Genomic DNA, 25,871 nt, shown 5'->3' with positions numbered 1-25,871 from the left:
GCTATTGATGTAAATTACTAATTGCAAGTTGCAACTTAGTTATATAAGCAACGACAGAAATAGGTAAATCATCAGTGCGCGGAGTCTACACTACGAGATCAGGCTACACTAATTATACAAAACTGCATAAGCTTATTTATATGAACAAGCAGGTTCAATACTTGGCATTTATATCAAGTAAAACTTGCTAATTACAGACTCTTTCATATACAATAAGACAACATTACATATATGATACATGTCTGTATAATGATAATGAATCAATGAGTAGCTGTGTCTTCTGGTACAATGAGACAAACGACGACTGTGATATCATCAACCTTGCCACCTTTGTGGGACTTCCCGGCCTCTCTGGCGGCGACGGAGAAAGGAGTGTCGCTGACTTCGCCGAAGGAGTTGAACTGAGCGATCTCGGCCACCACCAAAGCCACCACCTCGGCCTCCTCTTCTGCGGCCATCCCCGCCATCTCTCCGGCCAATATCTCCTCCACTTCCCTCGCAAACACGTTGTCCAGAAACCCGTCCGTGCCAAGCACCACCACGTCCCCGGCCTCCACCGCCACCTCCGCCACCACCGCGCTCTCCGGTCTGTCGCTGCCCTTGTAGTTTCCGAGCTGGAAAGGGCAGTTGAAGCCCCGCTGCTGAGTCTCCGACTGATATATCAACCTCTTCTCACGGAATACCATGAACCCACTGTCCCCCACGTTCGCCGATCGGAGCACCCCATCACAGTGCGATACCACGCACGCCGTTGACGATCCCTTGAGCTCCGTCTCCGCCGTCCTCCGGTACGCCTCGTGAAGGACCGCCGTGGGGTCCACCGGGGCAGCTTCTTGTTTGGCGAGGAGGGTCGCATAGAAGGCGTTGGTCATGAGGTCGCGTGCGTACTCGCCGGAGTCGATTCCGTGCCTGGCCCAACCTCCGACGCCGTCCGCCACGCCCACCGTCTGAGCGTCGGAGCAGACAAAGTGAGCGTCCTCTCCTCGGGGCTTGTTAGGGTTTCCCTTCGGGAGATAGAAGGAAGCGCAGACCATCTTCAGTTTCTTCTTATTGTTCTTGCTGTCGTCGTCGCCAATGTGGTAATTAGGGTTTGGTGGTGATGAGAAGTAATGGCTAAGAGTCGTTCTTTGCCGTTTTAGTTGCGGTTCTTCTTCATCGACTCTACGCGTCTTTATCATCATGGTGGCGGCGAGTTATAAAGCTGAATTAATTTGGGGGCTAGGTATTGACGATCAAGGGGGTTTTCTTTCCTTTCTTGGTTGATAAAATTGTTGGTTGCGACTGAGAATGTATTGTATGTAACTATATATAGAATTTGGCAAGTGAATAGCTTGAATGGGTAATCGAATGATAATTAGGGAATTAAGTTATAGAATAGGAAAGTTAGCGTAGTTGATAATCGTATATTCTTCTATTCTTCACAAGTCGCAACTCCTGCCCTCGTTCTACTTACCCGTTTTGTGAGTTTGACAAGTAAATGCATATTTATTCTATGATATAAAAATAATTTTTTTTTGTATTTTTATTATTAAATATTAAAACTTTTTTTGAGGAAAAAATATTGAAACTTATCAACTAGTATGAGATGATTTTATATTTTATTTTAAATAATATACTTTAATCTTAATTAAAGACATGTACAAAAGGAAATAATTGTCAAATTAAAAAAATAGAAACAATTTTAATAAACATTAGAAACTAATTAATTATCATAATATCCAATGTTTCAAATTTTTATTTGGCTAACATTTGACAGTGTACGTAATTTTTTTTTACACGGTAGATAAAAACATCTTGCCTCCGACTTCTGCTGATCTTGTCTTCGTCGATCGCCGATCTCGCCTTAAAAAATCAAAAATTGTTAGTTAATCTTATTAACTATTAGTTGATATTATGATATTTCTTGATTTATAAAGTTTACTCATGCCCTCACACCGGACAGTCCGCGCCGTGCTGTGAACCCACACTGCCAAGGCCAAAAGTTGCCTTCCTGGCCCGCTTTCCTGCAAGGCCTAGCCAAGCTTCCTCATGCCTCAATGCATTTTTATAAATAATAATTTGTTACTTATTAAAAACGGCGTTGTATCAACAGCAAAAAAAATCCTGTTGGGCCCAAATTTCAGACGCATCAAAGAAATGGGCCTGTCCCAAAAATAAAGGCCCAAAACCTTTTCAGACCATCCACAAGCTTAGCACTCCTCTTTCACGCACCCGCCACGATCGGCCACTTCCCACTCGCGTGATGGCCATGCTCCTTCATTCTGCTCACCAAATGAGCCGGGTGACATGGGTCTCGCCCGAACAGCTTTTCTCAATTCCTAGTGGGTTTCCCGTCTAACTTCTTCTCGTTGGAAGGAGTGCCTCCTCGCTCGGGCTCATTTTTGCTCGCCCAAAATACTTGGGTCATCGCCCAACCTTCAAAACAACTTGTCCAGCTCTATTTTTGCTTGCCCAAGAGCACAAAACACAAAAATCTCGGCTGGATACCTCAGAAATACCACAAAACCCTCCTCACCACCACTTCAAAACTTTATAAATACTCCCATTCACTTTATTTTCTAAAAAAGAAATTCTCACCCCATGGAAAACCCATGCCAAATTTCTCTCTCATAATTCATCTCCCACAAAAAATGTTTGAGACCAAAAAACAAAGAGAAAAACCACTCCACTCACACAATATCACAAAAAAAGAGAAAAACACAAAAATACAAATAATCTACTTTCATTTTCTCTAGAACGGGAGAATAAATACTCTATTTCTCTCTCTCTCTCTCTCTCTCTCTCTCTCTCTCTCTCTCTCTCTCTCTCTCCCTCACACACACACAAACAAATGCTAACCACGCCAAATTATATTATCTCTCTAAAAGTGTACAAAAGCTTGAGAAACCGATTCTCTTGTTCTTAACTCAATCAGAAGAATATCCCACCACGCACTTCACGTTTTCTATTTTCTTAGAAAATTACGGCGACGAACTCACTTTCGACGTGAAGTGGAACAAAGGGCGAACTCACTTCTGGCGTGACGTCGAGTGAAGAACAATCTCACTTGCGGCGTTAAGTCGAGCGACGTGAAGTCGAGCGAAGAACGAACTCACTTTCGACGTAAAGTCGAGCGAAAAACGAACTCATTTCCGGTGTGAAGTAGAGAGATGAGCGAACTAACTTCCGTCGTGAAGTTGAGCGAGGAGCCACCACCACCACACTCAAATCTCTCCTTGGAACCATGGATCGAGGAACGTTTCGAGTTAAGCTCCAAAGTACTCTCTCTTTCTCGGTTTCGAAAGGAGTTGATTTTGTCTCCTAAGTCATAATTTAAAGGTCTTCCGAAACTCACGGTTATTCGGGCTCTTGCTCTTATCTCTACTGTACTTTCCGAACCTTAGAAAATTGACTTTGGACCCCTCAAGGTAAGATACGTGACCACGTCTACCCACGTCATGTGTTCTTGAATGTTAACTGAAAAAATGCATTAACAAATCCATCGAATAGAACTTGTCATAAAATATGACTCTGTATTGGGTGAGTGACCAATCTTGTCAAAAAATTATCCTAGGATCGCTTTCATATGTTCATATCGATGAGTTTGATTTAGTCCGAGATCATGTGTATCTTTGTATTGGTATTTTCAAAGTTTGCACTAGTGATTGTAATGCAAACTAACACCTCAATTATCACCCACAAAAAGGGTTCGATTCTTACGTGTTTCTATCACATAAATCAACATACACAATATTTATCAAATTTCTTACCACTTTTTGGACTTTAGTGCAATTTTATAAATATTTAAATTTTTTCATCCGTAAGTTATTTGTTTTTACAATTTGAAGTATATGACTAGTCATATTTTATTAATAATTATTTTTAAATTGTTCTAATTGTTTTCCCTTTTCGTTTCCTCTTCATCCCCGAAAGCGCCTCTCATTCTTCTCCAAGCTTCTTCTTCTCCGTCTCCAACGACTACCTCGGCGGCTTTCTCCGGTTTCCGATGCATTGACGCGACTCTCCATTGGGAAAAGCTAGATCATACGTAAGACCGATCTTGATAACTTCCAATTTTGTTTTTTCATGATATTTGTTTGGTTTGTGGAGTTTGGAGCATTTGGGCCAAGGGACTTCGCGCTTTTCCTCTTTGTCTTTTGATTTCTCTTCGTTGATTTGTTCGCAATCTGTGGTAGATGATATAAAACTGTATTGATTGGTTACTTTGGAGATACACTGCTTCATCCTTGTTTTGGGTTCACAATCACTTTCCCAGGGCTTCGTTTCTGAGTGAATCTCAATCTGCTGCGTTGACCGCTCCGATCTCCTTCATTTGTAAGTAATTCCTCTGATTTGTTGGTATTATGGACAACGAGTTAATTTTTTTTGTCGTTAAAGTAATCGTTGTAGTCTCCGCAGAAATATTTCAATCATGGCCAAGAAAGCCAGCTCGAAGCTGAATATCGCTGTGATTCACCCCGATCTCGGTATAGGTATAATTCAGAAAGTCATCTCAATTTTCTTATGGCGTTTCGAATAATGCCATTTTCATAGGATATAACTGACGAATCACAGTTGTGCCTGTATTTTCTTTAAAGCTGGGAATTTGATTCGATTCATTTTTAGGCGGAGCTGAGAGGCTGATCGTCGATGCCGCTGTTGAGCTCGCATCACACGGCCATACAGTTCATGTCTTTACCTCACACCATGACAAAAATCGATGTTTCGAAGAGACTGTTTCGGGTAATGCTCTTGTCTTGATATTCAGAGAAATGATTTATTGTGTAGAAGTAGAAGCATCACATAAAAATGATACCAATCTCTGTTGTTTATCTTTCAATTTAATGTAGGTGATGCAATCATTAATCATCACATAAAAATATTAAGAAATTAAAGTGCTTACTAATCTGAAAATAAATTAATGAAAACCTAAAGAAGTTTGAAAAACCAGTTTAAAAAAAAAAATACAATTGCTAAAAGTAAAATATCTGATATAAATGTATTTTCTTCAGGTCTCTTCCCAGTTACAGTGTACGGATCTTTCCTTCCTCGGCATATTTTGTATCGTTTTCATGCTTTGTGTGCATATCTCCGATGCCTTTTCGTTGCACTGTGTGTTCTTGTCAAGTGGTCCTATTTTGATGTAATACTAGTAGATCAAGTTTCTGTTGTCATTCCTCTATTGCGGCTCAAAAAATCGTCCAAGGTATTTTTCTCATTATCTATACAGAATTCTCTCTTTGTAACTGCTCATTTATATATTTATTTTATATTATTTCCAGGTTGTGTTCTATTGTCATTTTCCAGATTTATTGCTGGCTCAACACAGTACGATTCTCAGAAGGATTTACAGGGGACCCATCGATTTTGTAGAAGAAATGACAACTGGTCCAGTACAACACTTTTGTCAATTGGCTTTACATTTTCTTTTGTTTCCCTGCTGTAACCTCTCTATTTTTCTATTGCAGGTATGTCAGATTTAATTCTTGTTAATAGCAAATTTACGGCGTCTACGTTTGCAAATACATTCAAGCGTCTTGATGCACGGGGAATTCAACCAGCTGTACTTTACCCTGCAGTGAATGTGGATCAGTTTGACGAACCTAAATGTTTCAAGTACGTAACGTCGTTCGCTCTAGATTTACAATATTGCAGCGATCACCCTGTTTTGAGTTGTTTCTCTCCGTTTTTTGTTATCAGGCTGAATTTTTTGTCGATCAACCGCTTCGAAAGAAAAAAGAACATTGAGTTGGCAATTTCTTCTTTTGCAATGCTGCGCACCTTTGAACACAATGATGTTCTTCAAGATCATAATATGGCTCAAGTCTCACTAACTATTGCAGGCAAGAAGCTTTTGTTATCTGCTAAAGCTCTCTCTCAGACCATATAATATGTATTCTTATGTGTGTGTAATATGCATAATTAGACTTTGTATACCACTGAAACTTAGTGTGCCTTTACAAGTGTTAAAAATTTAATCCTTGTTCAATTTTAGTTTTAGGCAAGGCATTCTGTTATCTTTGGTTGAGAGCTCTTAAGATTTTCGTATCATTTATAAACTTATAAGCCCACATACTAAGCCCATGCTTTAGTAATCTCGGACTCTCACATGTCAATGTCTTGCTAAGCTATGTGAGAGTCAATAAGGATCGTAAAAAAAGCCTCATTCACGGTTGATATTTCAGGTGGTTACGATAAACGCTTGAAGGAAAACGTCGAATATTTGGAGGAGCTAAAAAAACTAGCTGAGAAAGAAGGCGTACTCAAACGGGTCAATTTCGTTACGTCTTGCTCGACAGCAGAGAGAAACGAACTCATATCTGAGTGCTTATGCGTTCTTTATACACCAAAGGTATGCATAGTCCAAGGATTTCAGGTATAAGTGAAGTTAAATAATAATATGTGGTTAAGGGTGTAATGTAGTATAAGTAAAAGTTGTATTAGTCTAAATATTAAATATGAGAGGAATTAAAAAGAAAAGGCATTAAACATTTAGATTGGTATAATATTAGGAGACCACAGGTCTCTAGAATTACTCGGAGCTCCCAAAATATCTGAAGTCACAAGTCTGAGTACCAACGTATCATAGTTAGATTTCAAATTTACAAGCCCTTTGAGATACTAAATCAAAAGGTAAAAAATACATTTATTTCAGGACGAGCACTTTGGGATTGTCCCTCTAGAGGCAATGGCCGCACAAAAACCGGTCATTGCTTGCAATAGTGGAGGACCTATTGAGACGGTTAGAGACGGGGAAACGGGATTCCTTTGTGACCCGACTCCGAAAGATTTTTCGGCGGCCATGTCTAAATTCCTTCAGGACCCATTAACAGCGCAGAGGATGGGCACTGAAGCTCGGAGGCACGTCACTGAATCTTTCTCTACCAAGATATTCGGTCAACGCCTGAATCGGTACCTCATTGACGTATCTCGGGATATGAAAGTTGATTGATTAAGAGATATTATCTTGAGAAATATAGTGATATAGATGGTCAAAGGCAATAAATCTCACAACATGATGCATTTGCTAGGCAGCTAAGATGTTTACTATTTGAGAAATCTACTAATCATGTTTTTTTTCCCCCTCGAGTTAATCAAAATTTAAGAGCGGAACTTCAATACCTAAAATACACAGATGGAAAACTGGGTTATACACAATAGCAGCACTATGAGATTCTATGTCAATTAAATGTAAAGTATGGATATACTCGGCTTCTTTATGATTGAGAAAAACATGAATTGCATTTTCAGGTGCAACGGCATAATTAAAAAAAAAAAATATTTCAGAGAGAAAATAAAGATTGAATTTTATAACGTAAAAAAATGTCAATTCTACATGGTAGCGTATAAGTAAAGTACTCGTTGCCGATGTTCTTTCTCTAAATTCCCTTGAAAGAAGAGATCTAGAAATGAGATATCAAGTGTTCTTTTATGTTGAGTTCATTCTTTACTCTGCCTATAGTGTAAATGTTCTCAAAGTCGGAGCATATTTAGAGCTGTCGTGTTTGTGTGTGACAGTGCAGAATGAAACGACAAAACTTAAGCGTTGTTCTTTATAAATGATTACCGTGGAGATAAGCCAATAATGTTCTGGTATATATTTCAATCGACTGAGTGCTAGTTTTTTTTTTTACTAGCTTGACCTAAATATAAGTGCAATGACTCGTTTCAGTCTCCAAATCGATTTGCTTTTTATCTTACTAAAAAAAACTTATTCCTTTGATGCTGTCCAAGTTACTGAAATATTTTGTTAATTACCAACTGGGATGGTGGCCGAGTCAGCCTCTAACAGATGAGCAATAGAGAGGGGTGATGTGCCACTCTATTCCCATCCCATTTTACAAAGCAAAAACCAGGATCAGAGTGGTCGGCCATGGCCACAATATCCTTGACGAGGAAACCTTCCTCGAGTCAGACTCAATATTGTAGAGGCGCAAAAGCAACACCATCTCTAAACACTGAAAGCTCTGCTCAGTCTGCACCTTCGGTCTGGACTTCCTATAAGAAGTAATAAATTTCCCATTCTTATCTCGAATACAACCTCCTGAACCTATGTATTGAGCATTCTCCAAGGAAGGCTGGATCAGTGATCAACTTCCAGTTTTTTATTTCGGAAAAGCCCAAGATCCCGGGTCCAGAGAGCAGTCTTGCCGAGATGGTGGTGAGTTTAAATAACTTGCAACTCCTCTACCAAGGTTACAGCTCTTTGAAATGTAAAACTTGATTCAAATCAAGCTTGAGATTTTCATGAACGAGTTTGTTTCTCTTATTCCAAATCTCCCAAAGATGAAGGGCTACGAGGCTTGTGTTCCATGGAGAGCAAGAGGTTGCCGCCTCGAGAAGATGGCAGTGAGGATTCCTCTCTCGCAGGTCCTCGAATGGTGTATTCAACCATGGGGCATAAAAGGAGGGCATCGGCGGAGGATGCAAAACATTCACAAAATTGACAATGAGTAAGGACCGGTATATGTCGATAAGCAAGATTCCACCAGGTGGGTATGATGTTTTGACGTGCTCGCCACACAAAAATCTTGACTTTCGGAATTATATTGAGTGAACAGAGCTTATGCCAAAATTTCCTAGTACTTTACGAGGAAGCTCCAGCTCCCGATTGATCATCAATTTTTTTTTTTTTTTTTTTTATATTTACTGTTCCCTCCTTGACCCCACAACATTTGGGAACTTGAAACACTAGCAATTGCTAGGTGGGTACCCATGTGTTGGTGAGAATCGAACTCAGAACCTCTTAGAAATAAACCAAGAACCTGACCACTAGACCAACAACACTTGGGTTCCAAGATGGATGATCAATATATTCCATCGTCTTGTCTTGTGATAGCCACTTTTCACCGAATACCTGCCTTTTTTGTTTTTTTTTTCCCAAAATTCCAGATAATCGTGTCTGCCCTCGTACCATTTGGTGTCCTCTTCTAAGGGTAAGAATGATTCTCGGATGAGCTTTGCGTCCCATTCCCCGAGGTCTAAAATAAGCTCGCCATGGACTTTGAAGCTCATCGGGGAGGGAATCAATCCTTCTTTGTAGATGGAGATCTTATCTCGGGACCCGATTCTCCACCTCCAACCCTTGTCGAGCAGATCGTGTCCTCATTGTAAACTTTGCCACACGTGAGCATCCCGCTTTCTCTTTACCAGCTATCACCTTCAGCGCAAATTCTATTTTATATACATACTGATCACTATTCACTAACAAAGATATAAATATGGTTTTATTTCACAGGATACTTTTTTATTTTTATTTTTTTAAGTGGATTTAGGCATGTATTGTCACTAAAAAGTAGATGATTTGAGCACATAGCATTATGAATAAAGTTAGCTAAAATCTCTCTGTTTTGTACGCAAGGAAGGTCTCAATAATCACAAGATTCAAATCAACAATGCACACCGCAAAAATACATGAATCGTTATTCCGATATCAATTCCAGTATCGTCTCATTATCACAATCGAGATCGACAAAATGTATCAGAAAGTTCTAAAATGAATCATAATTTAAAAAAACTACGCAAGACCTGGGAATTTTAATCGACACTAAATGAAAATTGGGCTTTGATGATGGAGCTAGGGCTGCTTTTGTTGGTGCTGCTTTTGCTGAATCTGCAGGTTCTGGTTCTCCGACTTGCGTTGAAAATCACGCCACTTGTTGATCGCGATCGCAGTTATAACTACAGAAGACCAATTTCGAAATCAGATCTATACACACAATGCACATAAAAAATAAACACAAATGTTTATAAGGGAGAGAAGAAGAGAGACATAACAGCCAGCTCCGACGAAATAGAAGAGACGGACGGCCTTATGGCCGACCGGACCCGCCATTTCCTCTCCGGTCATTTTGCTGATAACTTTTGAAACGACAATCTCTGATCCCTCTTTCTCCCTATTCCTCTGCTACTAGTCTTTTCCTTCACCGGATCCGCTTGTGTTCAGGTCTTCCTCATGCCGTGTAAATGGATATTCGAGGCTACATAAAAAATAAAAAAAATAAAAAATAAAATAAAAAGAGAGAGAAATTTTATTAAGTGAGCCTTAAAGCAATGTTCGCTTTACCGTTACCTTCGTCGTTTCAGGATTTCAATTTTAAGAGTGAACTGTTTTCCGGAGTGAAATCGAGGGATATTTAGACAACAATTTGGAAATCGGTAATAGTAGGAAACTGTGTACCGTAGAGAAAACCGATAAAAAATGTGAAAAATCGGAGGTATTCAGACAAATATTTTGCAAAAATAAACATATTTTTCAAAGTTCATAGTTCATACACATAAAATAGTTCATACAACGAATACATTATATCAATTTATCATTACAAATCATCATATTCATCATCATATATCACAAGAACATTAGTCATCATCATTAAACATCATAATCATCATATTCATCTCAAAAACATCATATTCATCATCAAATCATCATATATAACATAAAAAAAAAACTCAGATTCGAATTAAAATCAACATTGTAATTCGGATTAAACTTAAAACACTACTACAAATACTGTTTTCCGGTGCGGAAGACATTCGGGTGCGACTTTTCGCACCCAAAATTCGCACCAAATGAGTTTTTCCGGTGCGACTTTTCGCACCAAAAACTCAAACAAGCATTGAAAAATTTTCGCTGATTTTTTAACTTTGGGTGCGACTTTTCGCACCCAAAAAGTCCGTCAAAATTTTGTCGCACCCAATACTTTATCAAAACTACGTCGCACCCAAATGTCCTAAATTTTTCTGCGGCCAAATTTTCCCCCTCTTTTTACAAATATCATTGGGTGCGACTTTGTCGCACCCAAAAGTACTAACACGGGTCATTGGGTGCGACTTTGTCGCACCCAAAAGTGTCATTGGGTGCGACAAAGTCGCACCCAAAATCTAGGTTAGGATATAAAACAAATTTTCACTTCGATTTTCATTCATTCTTAACATAATTCCGAGCCTCTCTCTCTCTCTCTCTCTCTCTCTCTCTCTCTCTCTCTCTCTCTCTCCGAGTTCTCTCCTACCACCACCACCAGTCCACTCCGAGCGTCCTCTCCACCGAGCCTCTCTCTCCGACCACCACCGACGGGTACCACTACCATCGAGCGTCCTAAGGTGTGTTTCCTCTCCCTCTCTTTTTTTCTTCCTCTTTAATTTCCGGCGAGCTAAACATGTTGATGGGGTGCATAGGGCGCTGTCGGCCGAGCTTCTTCACCACCGCGCGCGCCAACTGAGGAGAGAAGACGTTGCCGTAAACCGCTGAGGCACCGGAGCAAGGGGTAACCATCGGGAAGATGACGAGGAAGCTGTGGGAACGAGAAATTCCTTGGGATGATTGGCCGAATTTTAGGATGAACTAGGGTTAGAGAACCCGAGTTTTTGGGGTTTTTTTATTTGTGAAGTTTGATTGATGATTCGGTGATGTTTTGTGGCTCATTAAGTGTTTGGGTATTGATTGGAAATGGCTGTTTGAGTGTTGATTAATATTTGGACGAATTTAGTGTATTTCGTTACTCTTGTCATGTGAATTCTTTGGTTTCTGGTTAAGAATTCTGGATTTGTATTGTTGTTTTGAGGCTGTGATAATTTGTTTAAAACTTTGGATTTTGGATTGAATTATTGTTTTGGTTGGGTACAAGAACACAGCTCTGCATTTGCCTTATCGCAGATTTCATTTCGGCACGAATTCTTGAAGCTTCAAGAATCCGGACAACTACAGAGCCAGGGCCTAATTGTCGCCATTTTTTTTTATTTCTGGTGACTTTTTAGGTGCGACTTTAGGTGCGGAAAGTTGCACCTAAATGTCGCACCCGAAAGTCAAGACTTTTGGGTGTGACTTTTCGCACCAAAGACTTTTAGGTGCAGACTTTTCGGGTGCGGAAAAGTCGCACCTAAAGATATCTTTGGGTGTGAAAATTGACTTTTGGGTGCGAAAAAAGTCGCACACAAATGTCTTTTTTGTACTAGTGAAAATACATAAATAAATAAACCATACAGAATAACCAATAAACTCATATTAATTGCTCAAACCCTTGAAATCATGGATTAAAGTAAAAAAAATTATTAAAAAAATGAAAAAACCTCAAAATCTGTGAAACTCCTGAAACTTACCTACCAAAATCTAAGGAAAGTTAACAAAAAAAAAGGTTACGACTAACGGAAACCACAAGAAACCACCGGAAAGCACAGGTAACCACCGGAAAGCACCGAAAACCAACATAAAGCACCAACAAATTGGAACAGAAACGGTTACTAGCGAACCGTTGCCGGTCCTCTCCGGTAAGGAGGTTCTCGGCCGATTTCCGTCTGGTTTCCTCGGAAAGTCAAACCTTGCCTCAAAGTTGACAAAATATCATGGCTAGACCTCCTACTTAAAAAATATCTAAGTATGGAATTTTGTCTCAAAAAAGAACAAAAATACTCTTCATTTATCTCATTCTCTTTTCTTCTCTCACTCGAGCTCTCTCTCTTTCTCTCACTCACTCAACAAATTTTCATGACCACTTACCACCACCTACGACAGAATACGAGGGAGGTTAGGTGGTGTACGAGGGTGGTTGGGTGGTGTTCATCTCTCTCGCGTGGATTTTGACCTGTAGTTAGAATAGTGATTATAATGTTATTAAATGATTTGGATTGATTTTGGTCGAATTTGGATCAGATTTGAAAAGTTAGGTTTTAAAATTAGGGGTGAAATACGATGAACTTCATGTTTTGTACGATAGTGTATGATATGATACAATGAAATCGATGGCGTATACGATGGTATACGATACCCTGTGATGACGTACGATAGACTTAAAGTTTAAGATTTTTTTGTTTGTATGATAGGATACAATATTGTGCGATATTATACGATGACGTATGATACTGTACGATAGCCTACGATAATGTACGGTGGTCATGCTAATTTTTAATTTTCTTGCCTTTTTTTAGAATAAATTGACGTATATTTATGATGTGCCTTTACGGGTCAAAGCTCTTACGGTGGGACGAGTATTTTGAAGAATGTCAAGACAAAATTTAACACTCTTAAGCTCACAGATCGAGTTTTCGGGACTTCGTTCGAACATTTTTTTACAGGAGCAAACTCTATTTCTCTCTGGTGCTCATACACGCTATTCTCCAATGTAAGATTGAGCCGACGTCATTGGGAGAGACACATTTTTGGATTATGCGGTCAAAGAGTGAGATTTGGATGCCTCAAATACTCTTTGATGTGTGGGTTGAGTTTTGAAGATGGTCCGTCTAAGGTTGATCAAGACAAGCGCAATAGCGATAAGTTGATTGCAGAGCACCTGAACGCCATGTCTGGTTGCAAGTTCAGTGTCTTGGTAACGGCGTTCAATGCTTGCCAGAATCTGGACAACACTTTCAAGTTCGGTGTTTGTGTCTTCATTTTGGGCTATCTACTTGGGCAACAGGGCAGCAAAGTCATTGAAGAAAAATGGCAAAAAATTTCACGTATCATTGAAGACATGTCGTTCTTCTTCACCATGCCTTGGGGAAATATTAGTTGGTCCGAGACTTATTTCAGCCTCTCGGTCAACTTGAAGCACTATCACGAGGCCTTGCTGAAAAACTGAAAGAAAAGTCGTATGTGACACAAAAGGAGGCCAAGTACACGTCGGCGGGTAACTTGCACACCGTTCATTACTTGGCGTACGAGGCTATCCCAGAGATCGGAATACATTTCGGTGAAAACGCCGGTAATCGAATGCAGATGATGCATTCATGGTCCACCAACATAGTCATTATGAGCAAAGACGTCGACAAGATTCTCAGTAAACAACAGTTCCTACTTAACTTAAAAAATATTCATGTCACTAACTTTGAAATATTAATAAAATTCTCGTTTTGTAGTTGGGCGTTCTTCAAATGCTGAGACCACGGCCCACAGAGAAAGAATTTTAGCAGATTAGAAAATATCTCTATCCTATAGATGTCGAGGTAGATGTCATGACGAAGCCGCGCAATATTGATTATGAGATTGACGTAGTAGCGTCTATCGCAAAGGAGTCCGATGTATTCGGACGTGACGAAGAGGACGATTCAAACAAAGACTTCGACTCGTACGAAGAACATGTTTCAGATACTCTACGTGTTCCTCGTCCTATAGCTTCTCATCCCATAGCTCAAGCTCGACCCGAAGAACCCGAATATCCCGCTCGTCCTGAAGCGGCGGCTCATCCCGAACATTCTGCTCTATTTGTTTTGACACATGAGATGTGGAAGGAATTAAGGAAATCTCATGGGATGATCTTGCATGCCTTGAATACAAATGGTCGTAGACTTGAGAGAATGAGGCAGGACCAGGTATAAATATATTTATTAAGAAATTAATTATGTAGTTGTTTTAAGTCATTAGTTTCTTAATAATACATTTGGTGTCTTCAACTTGCATATTTTCATGTGGGAGAGGATCAATGACATCGTGAAGACGTGACGGGTTTACCTACGGGTCAGTTACCAACTGCACAAGCTAAAGGAGAGCGTCGTCGACCGCGTACTCCTCTTCCTCCTCCTTCTCCTCATCATGAGCGGCCATCTTCTTCTTCGAAGCCGCCTTCGACTAAGTGGCATCTTTTGTTAGAAATATTGCCCACTGAAAATAATAAAATAAACATGAATGATTACTGAATATAATAGAAAGTTTACTTGATTAGCATTATTGATTAGTGAGTTGTTTTCTAGTTAGAATCAATAACAACTATTATCCATATCCTCTGTATTAAACTGATGGGCATCTAAGTTCGGACAGAAGCTAAAACGTGGTCGGTGATTGATCCATGCCTGGATAGTTGGATCTAAAATTACATATGTGAAACGCAAGTGAAGGTTGATCACTTTGGGAGAGCATTCTACACTTATGGTAAGTGCACAACCTGGACAAACTTTGTTTGTTGATGTGTCATTTAAGCACCGTTAAGACACACTAACCGAGGTTGCTATGATGGTCACAGTGAGACTTGATCTAAATCCTGAAGTAGTCACGAACTTCTAGGTTATATTATCGGGTTCTTTGACTCATTCGTTAATGGCTACTTGAATATGCTTAAATACTTATGTCTTGGGAATTCGGGATATAATCTGAGCGCGAAGTGATTCACAGATACGGAATCCAACATTCCTGAAAGAAGATCAATGTCCTCTCACCTAAGGGTTGATTCCAGAACCGATTGATTTTGCATACTTTCATAGTAAGTAGTACGAAAGAATCTTTCACTAAGGAAGTAATGATGCTTAGGGCTCATATGTATCAAAAAAATGTATAACCGAGTAATTGACCTTTCTCGATACGAGTTGAACCAGCAGGATTAAGCTCATGAACTGACTATATCAATGGACACTCTTACGTTGAGTAAACCATAATTCTAGTAATAAGAAGAGTGCAGTCTCAGCTGATGTTGTGGAGTGACGCCAAGATTGACGAATTGTTTAAATATGAGAAAACACGTTTCGGTCTATTTATTTGGATTTGTGGGAGCTTCTGTTACTATTACCAGGTCCACAATCCCCGAGTCGGCTCTTATAAAGAGGAATAAGAACTCTCGAGTAATAATAAAAATTATCAATCTCACAACTGTAAATTTTTTGGCAGCATTATTTCGAAAAATTAATGACTTGTTCGAAAAATTCCCGATTGTAACAGTCAACATTATTATATAATGTTACGAATATCCAAATCAATGACTTGTTCGTACCCATTGAACCTAATGTTAGTCATTCCCTAACCTTAGGTTGGGTTGCCATCATTGTCAGATCACTACTCAAAGAGTTTAAGACCCATACCTCTCGAGGTCAATTTCACCAAATCTCTTGCAAGAGGTTTAGTAAACGGATCAACAATATTAAAGCTTGATCTCACATATGTGAGCGAAAAGATTCCATCTTTGATCAATTTCCTCACATAGTCATGTCTAAGACTAGTATGTCTAGACTTTCCATTATACACTTCACTATATGCTCTAGCTAAAGTTGATTGACTATCACAATGTATCGACACGGTTGATATATTGTCTTTAGCCAATGGAACTTCTAAAAGAAGATCCCTCAACCATTCAGTCTCTTGAACTGCAGAAGCCAGAGCCACGAACTCTGATTCCATGGTCGAATGAGTGATTCAAGTTTGTTTCTTTGATTTCTAAGAAACTGCCCCACCGGCAAGTGTAAACACCCATCCCGTCGTAGATTTTTTTATCTCCGACACTCGATATCCAACTTACGTCAGTATATCCTTCTAGTACGGCAGGAAACTGACCGTACTGAAGTCCAAGATTTTTGGTTTTCAAAAGAAATCCAAAAATTCTCCCAATGGCCTTCCAATGATCGGCACTTGGATTGCTAGTAAATCTACTCATTTTACCAACGACGAATGCTATGTCTGGTCGAGTACATTGCATCAAGTACATAAGACAACCAACAGCACTAGCATATTCCAATTGAGCCACAACCCTTCCATCATTCTTTTCAAGTTTTACACTTGGTTCAAAAGGGGTGTTCACCTCTTTGAACTTTAAATGTTTGAACTTATCAAGCACTTTTTCAACATAGTGTGACTGACTAAGTTCATAACCCCCACTGGTTCTATGAACCTTGATACCCAAAATAGTATCAACTTGTCCAAGATCTTTCATTTTGAAAGTGGAAGATAGAAACCTCTTCGTTTCTAATTTACCTTTCATCTCATTGCTAATGATCAACATGTCATCAACATAGAGACATAGGAAGATCACAAGGTTACCACACACCTTTGTGTACAAACACTTGTCACAAACGTTAGGAACAAATCCATTCGAAAGTATGACGGAGTCAAACTTTTGATGCCATTGTTTGGGTGCTTGTTTTAATCCATATAAGGATTTAACAAGTTTGCAAACCTTTTGTTCATTACCCGGAAGCACATAACCTTCCGGTTGCTCCATGTAAATCTCCTCATCGAGATCTCCATTTAAGAATGCCGTCTTGACATCCCTTTGATGAAAATTGAGGTTATACAAAGAAGCCAAGGCAAACAACACTCTAATTGTTGTTGTCCTTGCTACTGGTGCATATGTGTCAAAGTAATCAATTCCTTCCCATTGTCGAAATCCTTTGGCTACTAATGTAGCCTTGTAAGTGTTAAGAGTACCATCACTATGATACTTCTTTCGGAACACCCACTTACACCTAATAGGTCTTGGCCCTTTGGGCAGATCGACAATCTCCCAAGTGTGGTTTGACATAATAGAATCCATTTCATCTTGGATAGCATCCTTCCAAAAGGCGGAGTCCCGAGAAGCCATGGCTTCATTATAAGTCTTAGGATCATCTTCAACAAGAAGAATAATGGGAATCTTTCGAGCAAAACTCTCTCTATTTTCTTCTACTAGGTAAAAGGAAATAAGTTGAGAATCTATTTCGTTAGGTCCTAAATCCTTAGTCTTATAGACTCTTTTGCTTATCCGAAGTTCGGGTTGTTCTATAACTACCCTAGAAGAACTTTCCTCTCGAGGTTCTTCATTAGTGGAATTTTGAGATTCTTTTTCTTTCGAGTTAAGATTCTCAAAGAATTCCACATCTCGGGATTCTACTATGACATTAGTCTCTAAGTTTAGAAGTCTATATACCTTGCTATTCGTAGCATAGCCAACAAAAGCACTTCGTATCCCTCGAGGACCCAACTTGGTCCTTTTAGGATCTATGTTTTTGTAGTATGCTAGACACCCCCACACTTTGAAATACCCAATATTCGGCTTTCGCCCTATCCATACATCGTACGGAGATATTTGGGTTTTCTTTAAAGGAATACGGTTTAAAATATGACATGCAAAAAGTAAAGCTTCACCCCACAAACTAAAATGTAATTCAGAATGCATTAACATGACATTTATCATCTCTTGAAGTGTCCTATTTTTACGTTCGGCTAAACCGTTTTGTTGTGGTGTTCTAGGTGAGGAACATTCATGAACAATACCATTTTCTTCACAAAACGCATTAAAATCACTAGGAAAATATTCACCACTCCTATCACTTCTAAGGACTTTAATATTAATTCCTAATTGATTTTCTACTTCAGCCTTATACACCTTAAAAGCATTAAAAACATCATCTTTATGTTTCAATAAATACACATATGTAAATCTAAAGCAATCATCAATAAAGGTAATAAAGTACATATTTCCACCACGGGTTAACATGCCATTAAATTCACATAAATCAGAGTGTATAAGATCTAACAACTTAGAATTTCTTTCTACACTATAAAACGGTTTCTTTATCATTTTACATTTCACACATATTTCACATTTATCTAATTTATCATATTTGCACGAAATTAAACCACATTTAATTAATCTTTTCATAGTGCTAAAACCAATATGTGCTAATCTATTATGCCATTAAGAAACGGAATCAAGCATATAAGCAGAAGGAGAAATTACATTAATAACATTGTCAATAATACATAGTTTGACAATCCCTTCACTGGAATAGCATTTGCCAACAAATACACCATTACCGGTCAAGATAAGCTTGCCCGACTCATATACAGATTTGATCCCCGGTTTGCCTAGGAGATCACCACTAACTAGGTTCCTACACATTTCCGGAACATGAAGAACATTGGTCAAAGTGACCGTCTTCCCGGAGGTGAAGTTGAGATCCACGTTTCCGATGCCGACAACTTGAGAGCGATGCTCGTTTCCCATCTGAACCGTTTGTCCATCGTTGACTTCAGAATAGGTTTTGAAGGCAGCCATATCATAGGTGACGTGAACGGTAGCACAAGTGTCGTACCACCAACCTTGAACCTTGCTGTTGACCGCCATGAGTTCGCTGAACGTAGCGACTATGTTAGCATCGGTCATAGTGGCGTCGACTTCTTTCTCATCTGTCTTGCGGTGTCGACAATCTCGAGCATAGTGACCGGGTTTACCACACACATAGCAACCCCCTTTGGACCCCTTGGACACGGGCTAGTTACCAGACGTGGATTTTCCGGATTGCTTGAATTTCTTCGAGTCCTTTTTGGAACCCGAAGATCCTTCCTTGTCATTCCTCTTCCTCTTGCCTTTAGCACTCACCGTATTGGCCTTGGAAGTACCGGCATCCGTCGTCTTCTCTCTCATCATCAACTCCTCCTCGATTCGAAGATGTTTCTGGATTTGCTCCAAAGAGAAGTCCTCGGTTTTGTGAAGAAGTTTCTTCCGATAGCCTTTCCACGAATTCGGCAACTTCGCAATAATCACACCAACTTGGAAAGTCTCCGGAACGTCTATCTTCACGGTCCTCAATTTGTTGACGATAAATTGCAATTCATGAACTTGAGCAAGTATAGGCTTGTCATCAAACATCGTGAAATCAAAGTAACTCGAGACAAGGAACTTTTTGGTACCTTCTTCTTCCGCCTTGAACTTGTACTCGAGAGTCTTCCATATCTCGACCGTCGATGGATTGTCAGTGTAGAGATCGTAGAGTCGATCCGACAATGTGTTCGGAATGTGTCCCCGGCACAGCAACTCGTCCTCTTGATGCTTCTTCCGGTCCGCCTTGAGTTCTTCATCATCATTGTCTGTCAGCTCCGGGATGGGCTCCAACGTCGGGTCCAGCACGTAGAAGATCTTCATGGCGGTGAGAAAGAACCGCATGTCCTGCCAGCGGGTGAAGTTGATGCCGTTGAAGCGATCCAACTTGACGAAGTCCTGGCTCATCACTTTCAGACTCGAAACAGACGCCTCGGTAGCCATAGCACAAGATACTATAAGATTGTTAGAGAATTCTTCGAAATTGAAGACGTTGAGGCTTGAATCACGCATGTGAACGCTTTCCTTATAGTATTTCGAGTACCCCAAAATGTCTTAAAGTTCTGTACAAGAATAACACAGGATACGACAAGCCTAATTCGGACTGCACCAAGACAGAGTGAAAATCCGAATATAAGCAAGAACGGTGTTTCTGGATTACTGTTTCGGGAAGAGAGAAAGTGGGTTCGAAAAATTGTGTTGATTTCTGAATCCGAAGTCGGATTATATAAGCAATTGTACCCGTTCGTGAAGAGGTTCGACGAACAGACGCACTGTTTCGTTCGAACGACAGTTACAGCCGCAAACGACACGACCGTTGGCCAAACGACAGTTCGTTTCGAAGCGACGCGACTGTCGATTCAAACGGTAACAAAAAATAACCACCGAATGAGGAGGCGCGATCGTTGGCGAGAATCGTGTGCCTACAAAGCGCCTTTACGCCCGAGCCCGAGCCGGATGCCGGACGCCGGTGTCGCCAGTGGCGACATCGGCGAGGGCGGGTGTGAACGTGAAATAAAGCGTAGGTCCGCCACCTCACCTCCACCTCACAATTTAGTCTAAAACCGAAATTCGGTTATCCGAATATTCGGTTATCTGGTTTCTTAAATCCAGTATCCAGTCCAGTATCCAATTTTTAAAATTCGGTTATCCAATTTGTAAAATTTCAGATCCAGTTTAATATCCAGTTTTATAAAATGGATATCCAGTTTCTAAAATCTAAATCCGATTTGTAAAAATTCAAAAAACGAGTACAAACGACTCCTATAAAGCTAAAAAATGACAATACATAATCTAAAACTGAGTAAAAAAATAAAATTCAAAAGGACACTCGTCTCCAACTACCTGCACATGTAAATATCATAATATAAAATTAAAATTACAACCCTAATGATCATAATAAACCATACAACAATTGAATTTGGATGTTACCTTTATAGATCACATAATCACGTTGTAGTAGCAGTAGGAGTTGATATATGAGAAGTTTGTTCTTCTATGATAACTTGACCATCATCTGTTAATAATAATGACATAAATTTAAAATAAATTTGTTTTAATAAACAAACAACAAATGAATATGTCAAATAAAATATCAAATTAATTATCTTACCCGGACAACTTGCTTAGAACCATTTAGTGCTTCCACTTCTTCAAAATCTTATTTGGGAAAAAAATAAAAACGTTAGGTCGGTCTCAATATTAGGTCAAGTCTTTTTTTTAAATATATTTATTTTTAATTTAAAAAAATCGGTTAGATAACCGATATTCAGATTTTTCCAAAATCAAATCCGATATCCGGTCCAGTTTTGTAAACCGGATCGGTTATCCGAATTCGAATTTCGGTTAGCTGACGTGACTCCAAATTTCGGTTTCGGTTCGGTTTTGTACAGCCCTACCTCACATCCACATGGCACACTCTCCCCTCATCCACTTGTTTACTCATGATAATTGAGTACAACACATATAAGGTGCTCTTCACCTTAGTGTTTGCTCCATGTGTGACTCTTTCCCACACACAAACACACTCTCTCAATCAACAACACACTATTTCATCTTTTAGTGAACAAATTAAATTAAGCTTTTACTAATTAAACACCTAATTATTTAGCTCAATTTCCAACACTTTGACACTACAATTCGAAAAATGCATATAGAATATGGGAAAAAAAAATGGCTGTATAGTCTTAGGGGTAGGAAACCAGGTAAATTTTGTGGACAACAGCAATATGACCCATGAATTGAAAAACTAAATGCATTAGGCATCCGTTTAATACAGTTGATGACTGCTTAGCCTAGAAAGCCTATCAAGTCTACTTGTTGTCACTATTATCATCATCACTAAAAAGCTTTTAGTAGGGAAATATGTGAGCAAGTTATTACAGTATACAAGAGGTACTAGAAGATTAAAAAACGCTAGCAATTTCGTTTTAGCCAACCTTTCGTTAATTTCCCGTAAATAGCCATCTTGCTTACGTGGCAACTTATTAATTGAATTAGTTTTACATTTTTGCCCTTACGCTATTTTAATTAGGCAGTTTTTTTTAAATTTCGAATTAAATATTGAAACCGAATAGAGAAGTTTTCAAATTTGAAATTTGAATTTTGAGCAAATTTTGAAAGTTCTCAGCCCATTAATTGTTATGTATTTGGAAATTTTCAGCGTTGACTTTAGGTAATTAGTTTATATTTTCGTTGCAATTCATTATGGATAAAATCTATAAATATATTCTTCATTCATTGATATTATTTTGTCTTCCATATTCATAATTTCCAGAATTTTCGTGCCCAAAATATTTTCAGAATTTTTTTCAGTTTATTTACACGATTATACTGTAAATATGCTTTGTATTTACAGTGAATATACTGTAAATATCCTTTGTATTTACAATGAATATATTGTAAATAAGCTTCGTATTTACACGAATTTACTGTAAATATGATTTCTATTTACACGAACATACTGTAAAAAAAAAAAAAAAAAAAAAAAAAAAAAAAAAAAAAAAAACTGTTCTTCGTGGAGTCCATAATATCGATCGGGACCTTTGGACGCAGATTCTTCTCTTCTCGGAAAATTTAAACAGGGAGCACGAGAGAAAAAATATTAATATTAACCGCTTCTCAAACAAATCGAACTAAATCCGCCTTCCTCAGCACGGACACACGACGCCCCAGACTTTGCCGAATAACCAGAGCCTGCGATTGAAATTCAAGCTTCAATTTTAACCAACAAAAATCAATTCAACAACTTCAATTCATCCAAACCCGTCAGACCAAACAGGGAGCACGAGAGAAAAAAATTAACGACAAAGCTTAACCAAGCAAGAGCATACAATCAGCCATTAGTCCCACCCTACACATTTTCCCCTTCTAAATACCATGACGAAGTCAATTTCATCAAAATTACAACACATCAACATAGATCTAGCCCTTTTTATTTCCATAACGTACCTCGAGCAAAACGGAGCATCTCCGACCACCGATCGGAGGAATTTCATGAGGGCTTTTGTTACCCATGTCATGAACTTCATTTTTATACCGGCGGTGAACACCACCTCCCTCCGGTGATCGGAAAACTCAACATTGGGGCGGAGGTCTTTCCGGCGAACTCCCACGACAATGAACCGAAATTTTTAGCAAGCATGATGGATGTTTTCTTGAACCTCTCTTCGACACGAGTTCATAGCACTTGGAATCACCCAAATCGGAGCTCAAACGATAGAGATATGGTCAATTGAAGTTTTGAGGAAAAAAAAATGAAATGAAATTTTTGAGAGAGAGATAAAGAGAAAGAGAGTGACGGGAAGAGGAAGAAGAAGCTTTTTTTTTCCCCTTAAAAACAATAAATGAGAGTGGTTGCATGTGAAGTGTGAACGCATGCTACGGTTATAATTATCTCCTCGATTTTCGCTATCATTAATGACCAAATTTTTGAGCTGATTATCCTAATAACGCTGATACAAATTGGGCGGGAATAACTAAGGGCAGTCTCGTCCTATTTTTGCTGTAAATAAATCCACATGGCTATTTACCATTAATTAACAAAATGTGGGCTAAAAATAAATTGCTTATTTTCATGAGGCTATTTAGCTTAATTACCAAAAAAAAAAAATTGCAGATAGTAACCGAGCACTACGCACATTTTGGAGCGGTTATTCAGCAACTCTCAAGGACGTGGGACTAATCACCCTACAAACTCGACCCAAAGAGTTATAAATAAAAGGAAGCAAGGCTGAAACAAGACAATTCATATTTTTCATACACACAATCACTCGCCAGAAACTTCATTTATTGTTCAAAACCCACTTTTATTTTCTCTCTTTTACTATATTCGATTGTATTCATAGATAATCTTGCCTAGACACTCGAAGTTTTCATGACTGCGTGCTCGGAACCAAGTGCTCTTCGTGAGGCAATTGTTGTACTAATTTTGTTTGTCAACAGTGTCAATATCCATTTTTTTATGTTTTATAATTTTTTAATATTTTAGCTAACAAAGTTATGTCTTCATCGACATGACTACAACAAGCTAAAGTTCAAATGGAGGTTGTGCGAATGAATCTAATAAAGCTCACTCAGAACATGAAAGTTTGAATGACATAATCCAACTTTTTCTTTCCTTCGATCAGAAGGAAATTGAAAATTGAAACCGAGGCTGAGAGACTCTTCTGCTTTATTGCATTTTGCTTTCTACTATTTGAGAAATCATAAAGGAAAAATAAAAAATTAAGAGGAAGCGTTGTTCAATGGACTCTCACCATGGAAGCTATCGGGACGGGACGATCTACCGAGTTTCTTCGTGACCACCACCCGTAGGAGCTTCCAAACTGAAGCATCCAAGATATCATGGCGTTGAGGTTTTTCACTGACATGGGACATGGTGTTAAGGACTATTTTTTTTATTTTAATTGTTCTTTTAGAATATGACAAGTGTTCACAATCTCTGTTAAATATTTTATGGAAGGACTAAAAGCGGAGATATATAAAAATTAAAGATAAATATTTATAAAATAAAAAAAAAATCGATTGAACAATACGTTTAAGAGTTCAGATTCATCGTCCATGTTTTGTGGTCGTCGTCCGGTGCACAGAATAGCCGACATTCCTACTACCAAGGGCGGACGTGTATTAGGGTCAATAGGGGCCTAGCCCCACCTAACTTTTTTAAAAACAAAAATTACATGGTGCACTCTATTCTAGTTCTATATAAATAAATAAATAAATACATCGTAAAAAAAAAAAAAAGGTATCCACTAACCGTACAATATATTGTCCAACTCTCTCCCTATACGCAAAGGTAACACAATTTACAATGACAAAATTATCTTATACAAAAAAAATTAGTGTAGTCGACAAAACTCTTCATTGCTCAAGGATAATTAAATCAATGATTAATTCATTTTTTACCCCCTGGACTCGTACCTCGATTACGTTTCACCCCCTGGACTCAGAAATGTTACAGAACTAATTTAAGAACTTAAACATGTGTTACAACTTGCCACTTCCGTCAGTATTTGGACGTTAAATTTAACTTTTTGATGACGTGACAATATTCTAAATACTTTTAATATTTAAATATTATTATCAAATTAAATAATTAAATATCTCTCTCTCTCTCTCTCTCTCTCTCTCTCTCTCTCTCTCTCTCTCTCTCTCTCTCTCTCTCTCTCCTTCTTCTCTGCATTTTTTTCTTTTCTTCAATAACGAACAAAACTCATCAAACAATTCGAGTTTAATCACAACCTCAACAATCAAAACCAACCTCAATCCATAAAAACATCACAAAAATCCGAAAGCCCCAAATTCCAACATATCTAAGCCAGAATTAATATATGTTGATGCTCGAACGGGTTTCGGGGGTACACGATGTTGACGTCGGAGAGGAGAACGGAGTACTCGAGCTCGAGAAACTGTCTCAGGACTCAGAACTTGAGCCCCCGAGACCGCGTGGTTTCCTCCGGCGCGCCGCGCCGCCGCGGAGGAGGAGAACAATTCCTCTGGCGGCTCGTGGAATGAAACTTTCTCGGACTCGCAGAGCCGGGCGGTTTCGGAGTCGAGAGCCACGACGAGGAAGTTTTTCACTCCGACTCTTTGCAGGTTTTCGTACCAGAGCGCGAGCATGGTTCGAACGTTCGAGTTCGCGAGAGCTACCACGAGCTCGTTGTCGATCGCGACTCGTTTGAGGAGCTCGGTGAGCTTTGGGTTCGCTGACTCGTTCGGGATTACGGTCGAGTTGGTTCGGGAGGACTTGACGGAGCCGAACGGGCCGGGACTGGATCGGAGGCCAAGAAGCTCGACTTGCTTCTGTGACTGGCCTTTCTGTTGCTCCGCGAATTGGAGCTTCGAGGTTAGTTCTTTGATCTGTTTCTTCTTCACTTCTCCTGGAAAAAAAAAACAAATATTCTAAGTATCTCATCTCAATGCAGATCTGCCACACCAACTGAGAGCCTTGAAAGTGAAAAAGAACCAAAAAAAAAAATGGATCTTGGACCCGAGAAATGTTGGAACCCTCAAAAGGTGAGAGAGCTTGTGAAAGATCTGACTTGTTTTGAGTAAAAGACCCACATTTATGTCTTTGTTTTTTTGTTTATTCAGGATTCATGGAAGAATATTCTTCTGTTG

At 39.1% G+C, this 25,871-nt stretch overlaps 3 protein-coding genes and 1 long non-coding RNA gene across 7 annotated transcripts; 1 reads left to right on the top strand and 3 right to left on the bottom strand.

Moving 5' to 3' along the window:
• Positions 1 to 260: 260 nt before the first annotated feature.
• LOC149401211 (putative protein phosphatase 2C 55) lies at positions 261 to 1,178 on the bottom strand. Its single transcript, XM_089610619.1, has one exon. It carries the CDS (start codon positions 1,176 to 1,178, stop codon positions 261 to 263), a length of 918 nt encoding a protein of 305 aa, XP_089466745.1.
• A 2,688-nt stretch (positions 1,179 to 3,866) lies between these two features.
• Positions 3,867 to 7,212, top strand: LOC149401210 (UDP-Glycosyltransferase superfamily protein). Of its 4 annotated transcripts, none has more exons than XM_089613570.1 (10): positions 3,867 to 4,027; positions 4,256 to 4,314; positions 4,399 to 4,472; positions 4,606 to 4,722; positions 4,992 to 5,185; positions 5,262 to 5,367; positions 5,448 to 5,595; positions 5,680 to 5,822; positions 6,165 to 6,331; positions 6,635 to 7,212. In XM_089613570.1, exons 3-10 carry the CDS (start codon positions 4,412 to 4,414, stop codon positions 6,929 to 6,931), a joined length of 1,233 nt encoding a protein of 410 aa, XP_089469696.1. In that variant the 5' UTR covers positions 3,867 to 4,027; positions 4,256 to 4,314; positions 4,399 to 4,411; the 3' UTR covers positions 6,932 to 7,212. The 4 variants fall into 4 exon arrangements, with proteins under 4 accessions (XP_089469696.1, XP_089469698.1, XP_089469697.1 ...); XM_089613572.1 differs by having other exon boundaries at positions 3,873 to 4,027; positions 4,390 to 4,472; XM_089613571.1 differs by having other exon boundaries at positions 3,873 to 4,027; positions 4,176 to 4,314.
• Positions 7,213 to 9,345: 2,133 nt separating this feature from the next.
• Positions 9,346 to 10,046, bottom strand: LOC149401209 (uncharacterized). The gene is made up of 2 exons (XR_016296662.1): positions 9,757 to 10,046; positions 9,346 to 9,660 (listed from the first exon to the last, which is right to left on the bottom strand). It is a non-coding gene; the product is annotated as an uncharacterized LOC149401209 (long non-coding RNA).
• An 8,877-nt stretch (positions 10,047 to 18,923) lies between these two features.
• LOC149401208 (uncharacterized) lies at positions 18,924 to 19,694 on the bottom strand. Its single transcript, XM_089610618.1, has one exon. The coding sequence runs from the start codon at positions 19,692 to 19,694 to the stop codon at positions 18,924 to 18,926; it is 771 nt and encodes a 256-aa protein (XP_089466744.1).
• Positions 19,695 to 25,871: the final 6,177 nt, after the last annotated feature.

This window comes from Urtica dioica, chromosome 4, assembly GCF_054948205.1.
Source record: "Urtica dioica subsp. dioica isolate 48M chromosome 4, U.dioica_male_clone48M_v1_H2, whole genome shotgun sequence".
Taxonomy (NCBI): Eukaryota; Viridiplantae; Streptophyta; class Magnoliopsida; order Rosales; family Urticaceae; genus Urtica; species Urtica dioica.
Note: the sequence above shows the minus strand (reverse complement) of the source record. Positions and strands in the feature narration are given on the sequence as shown.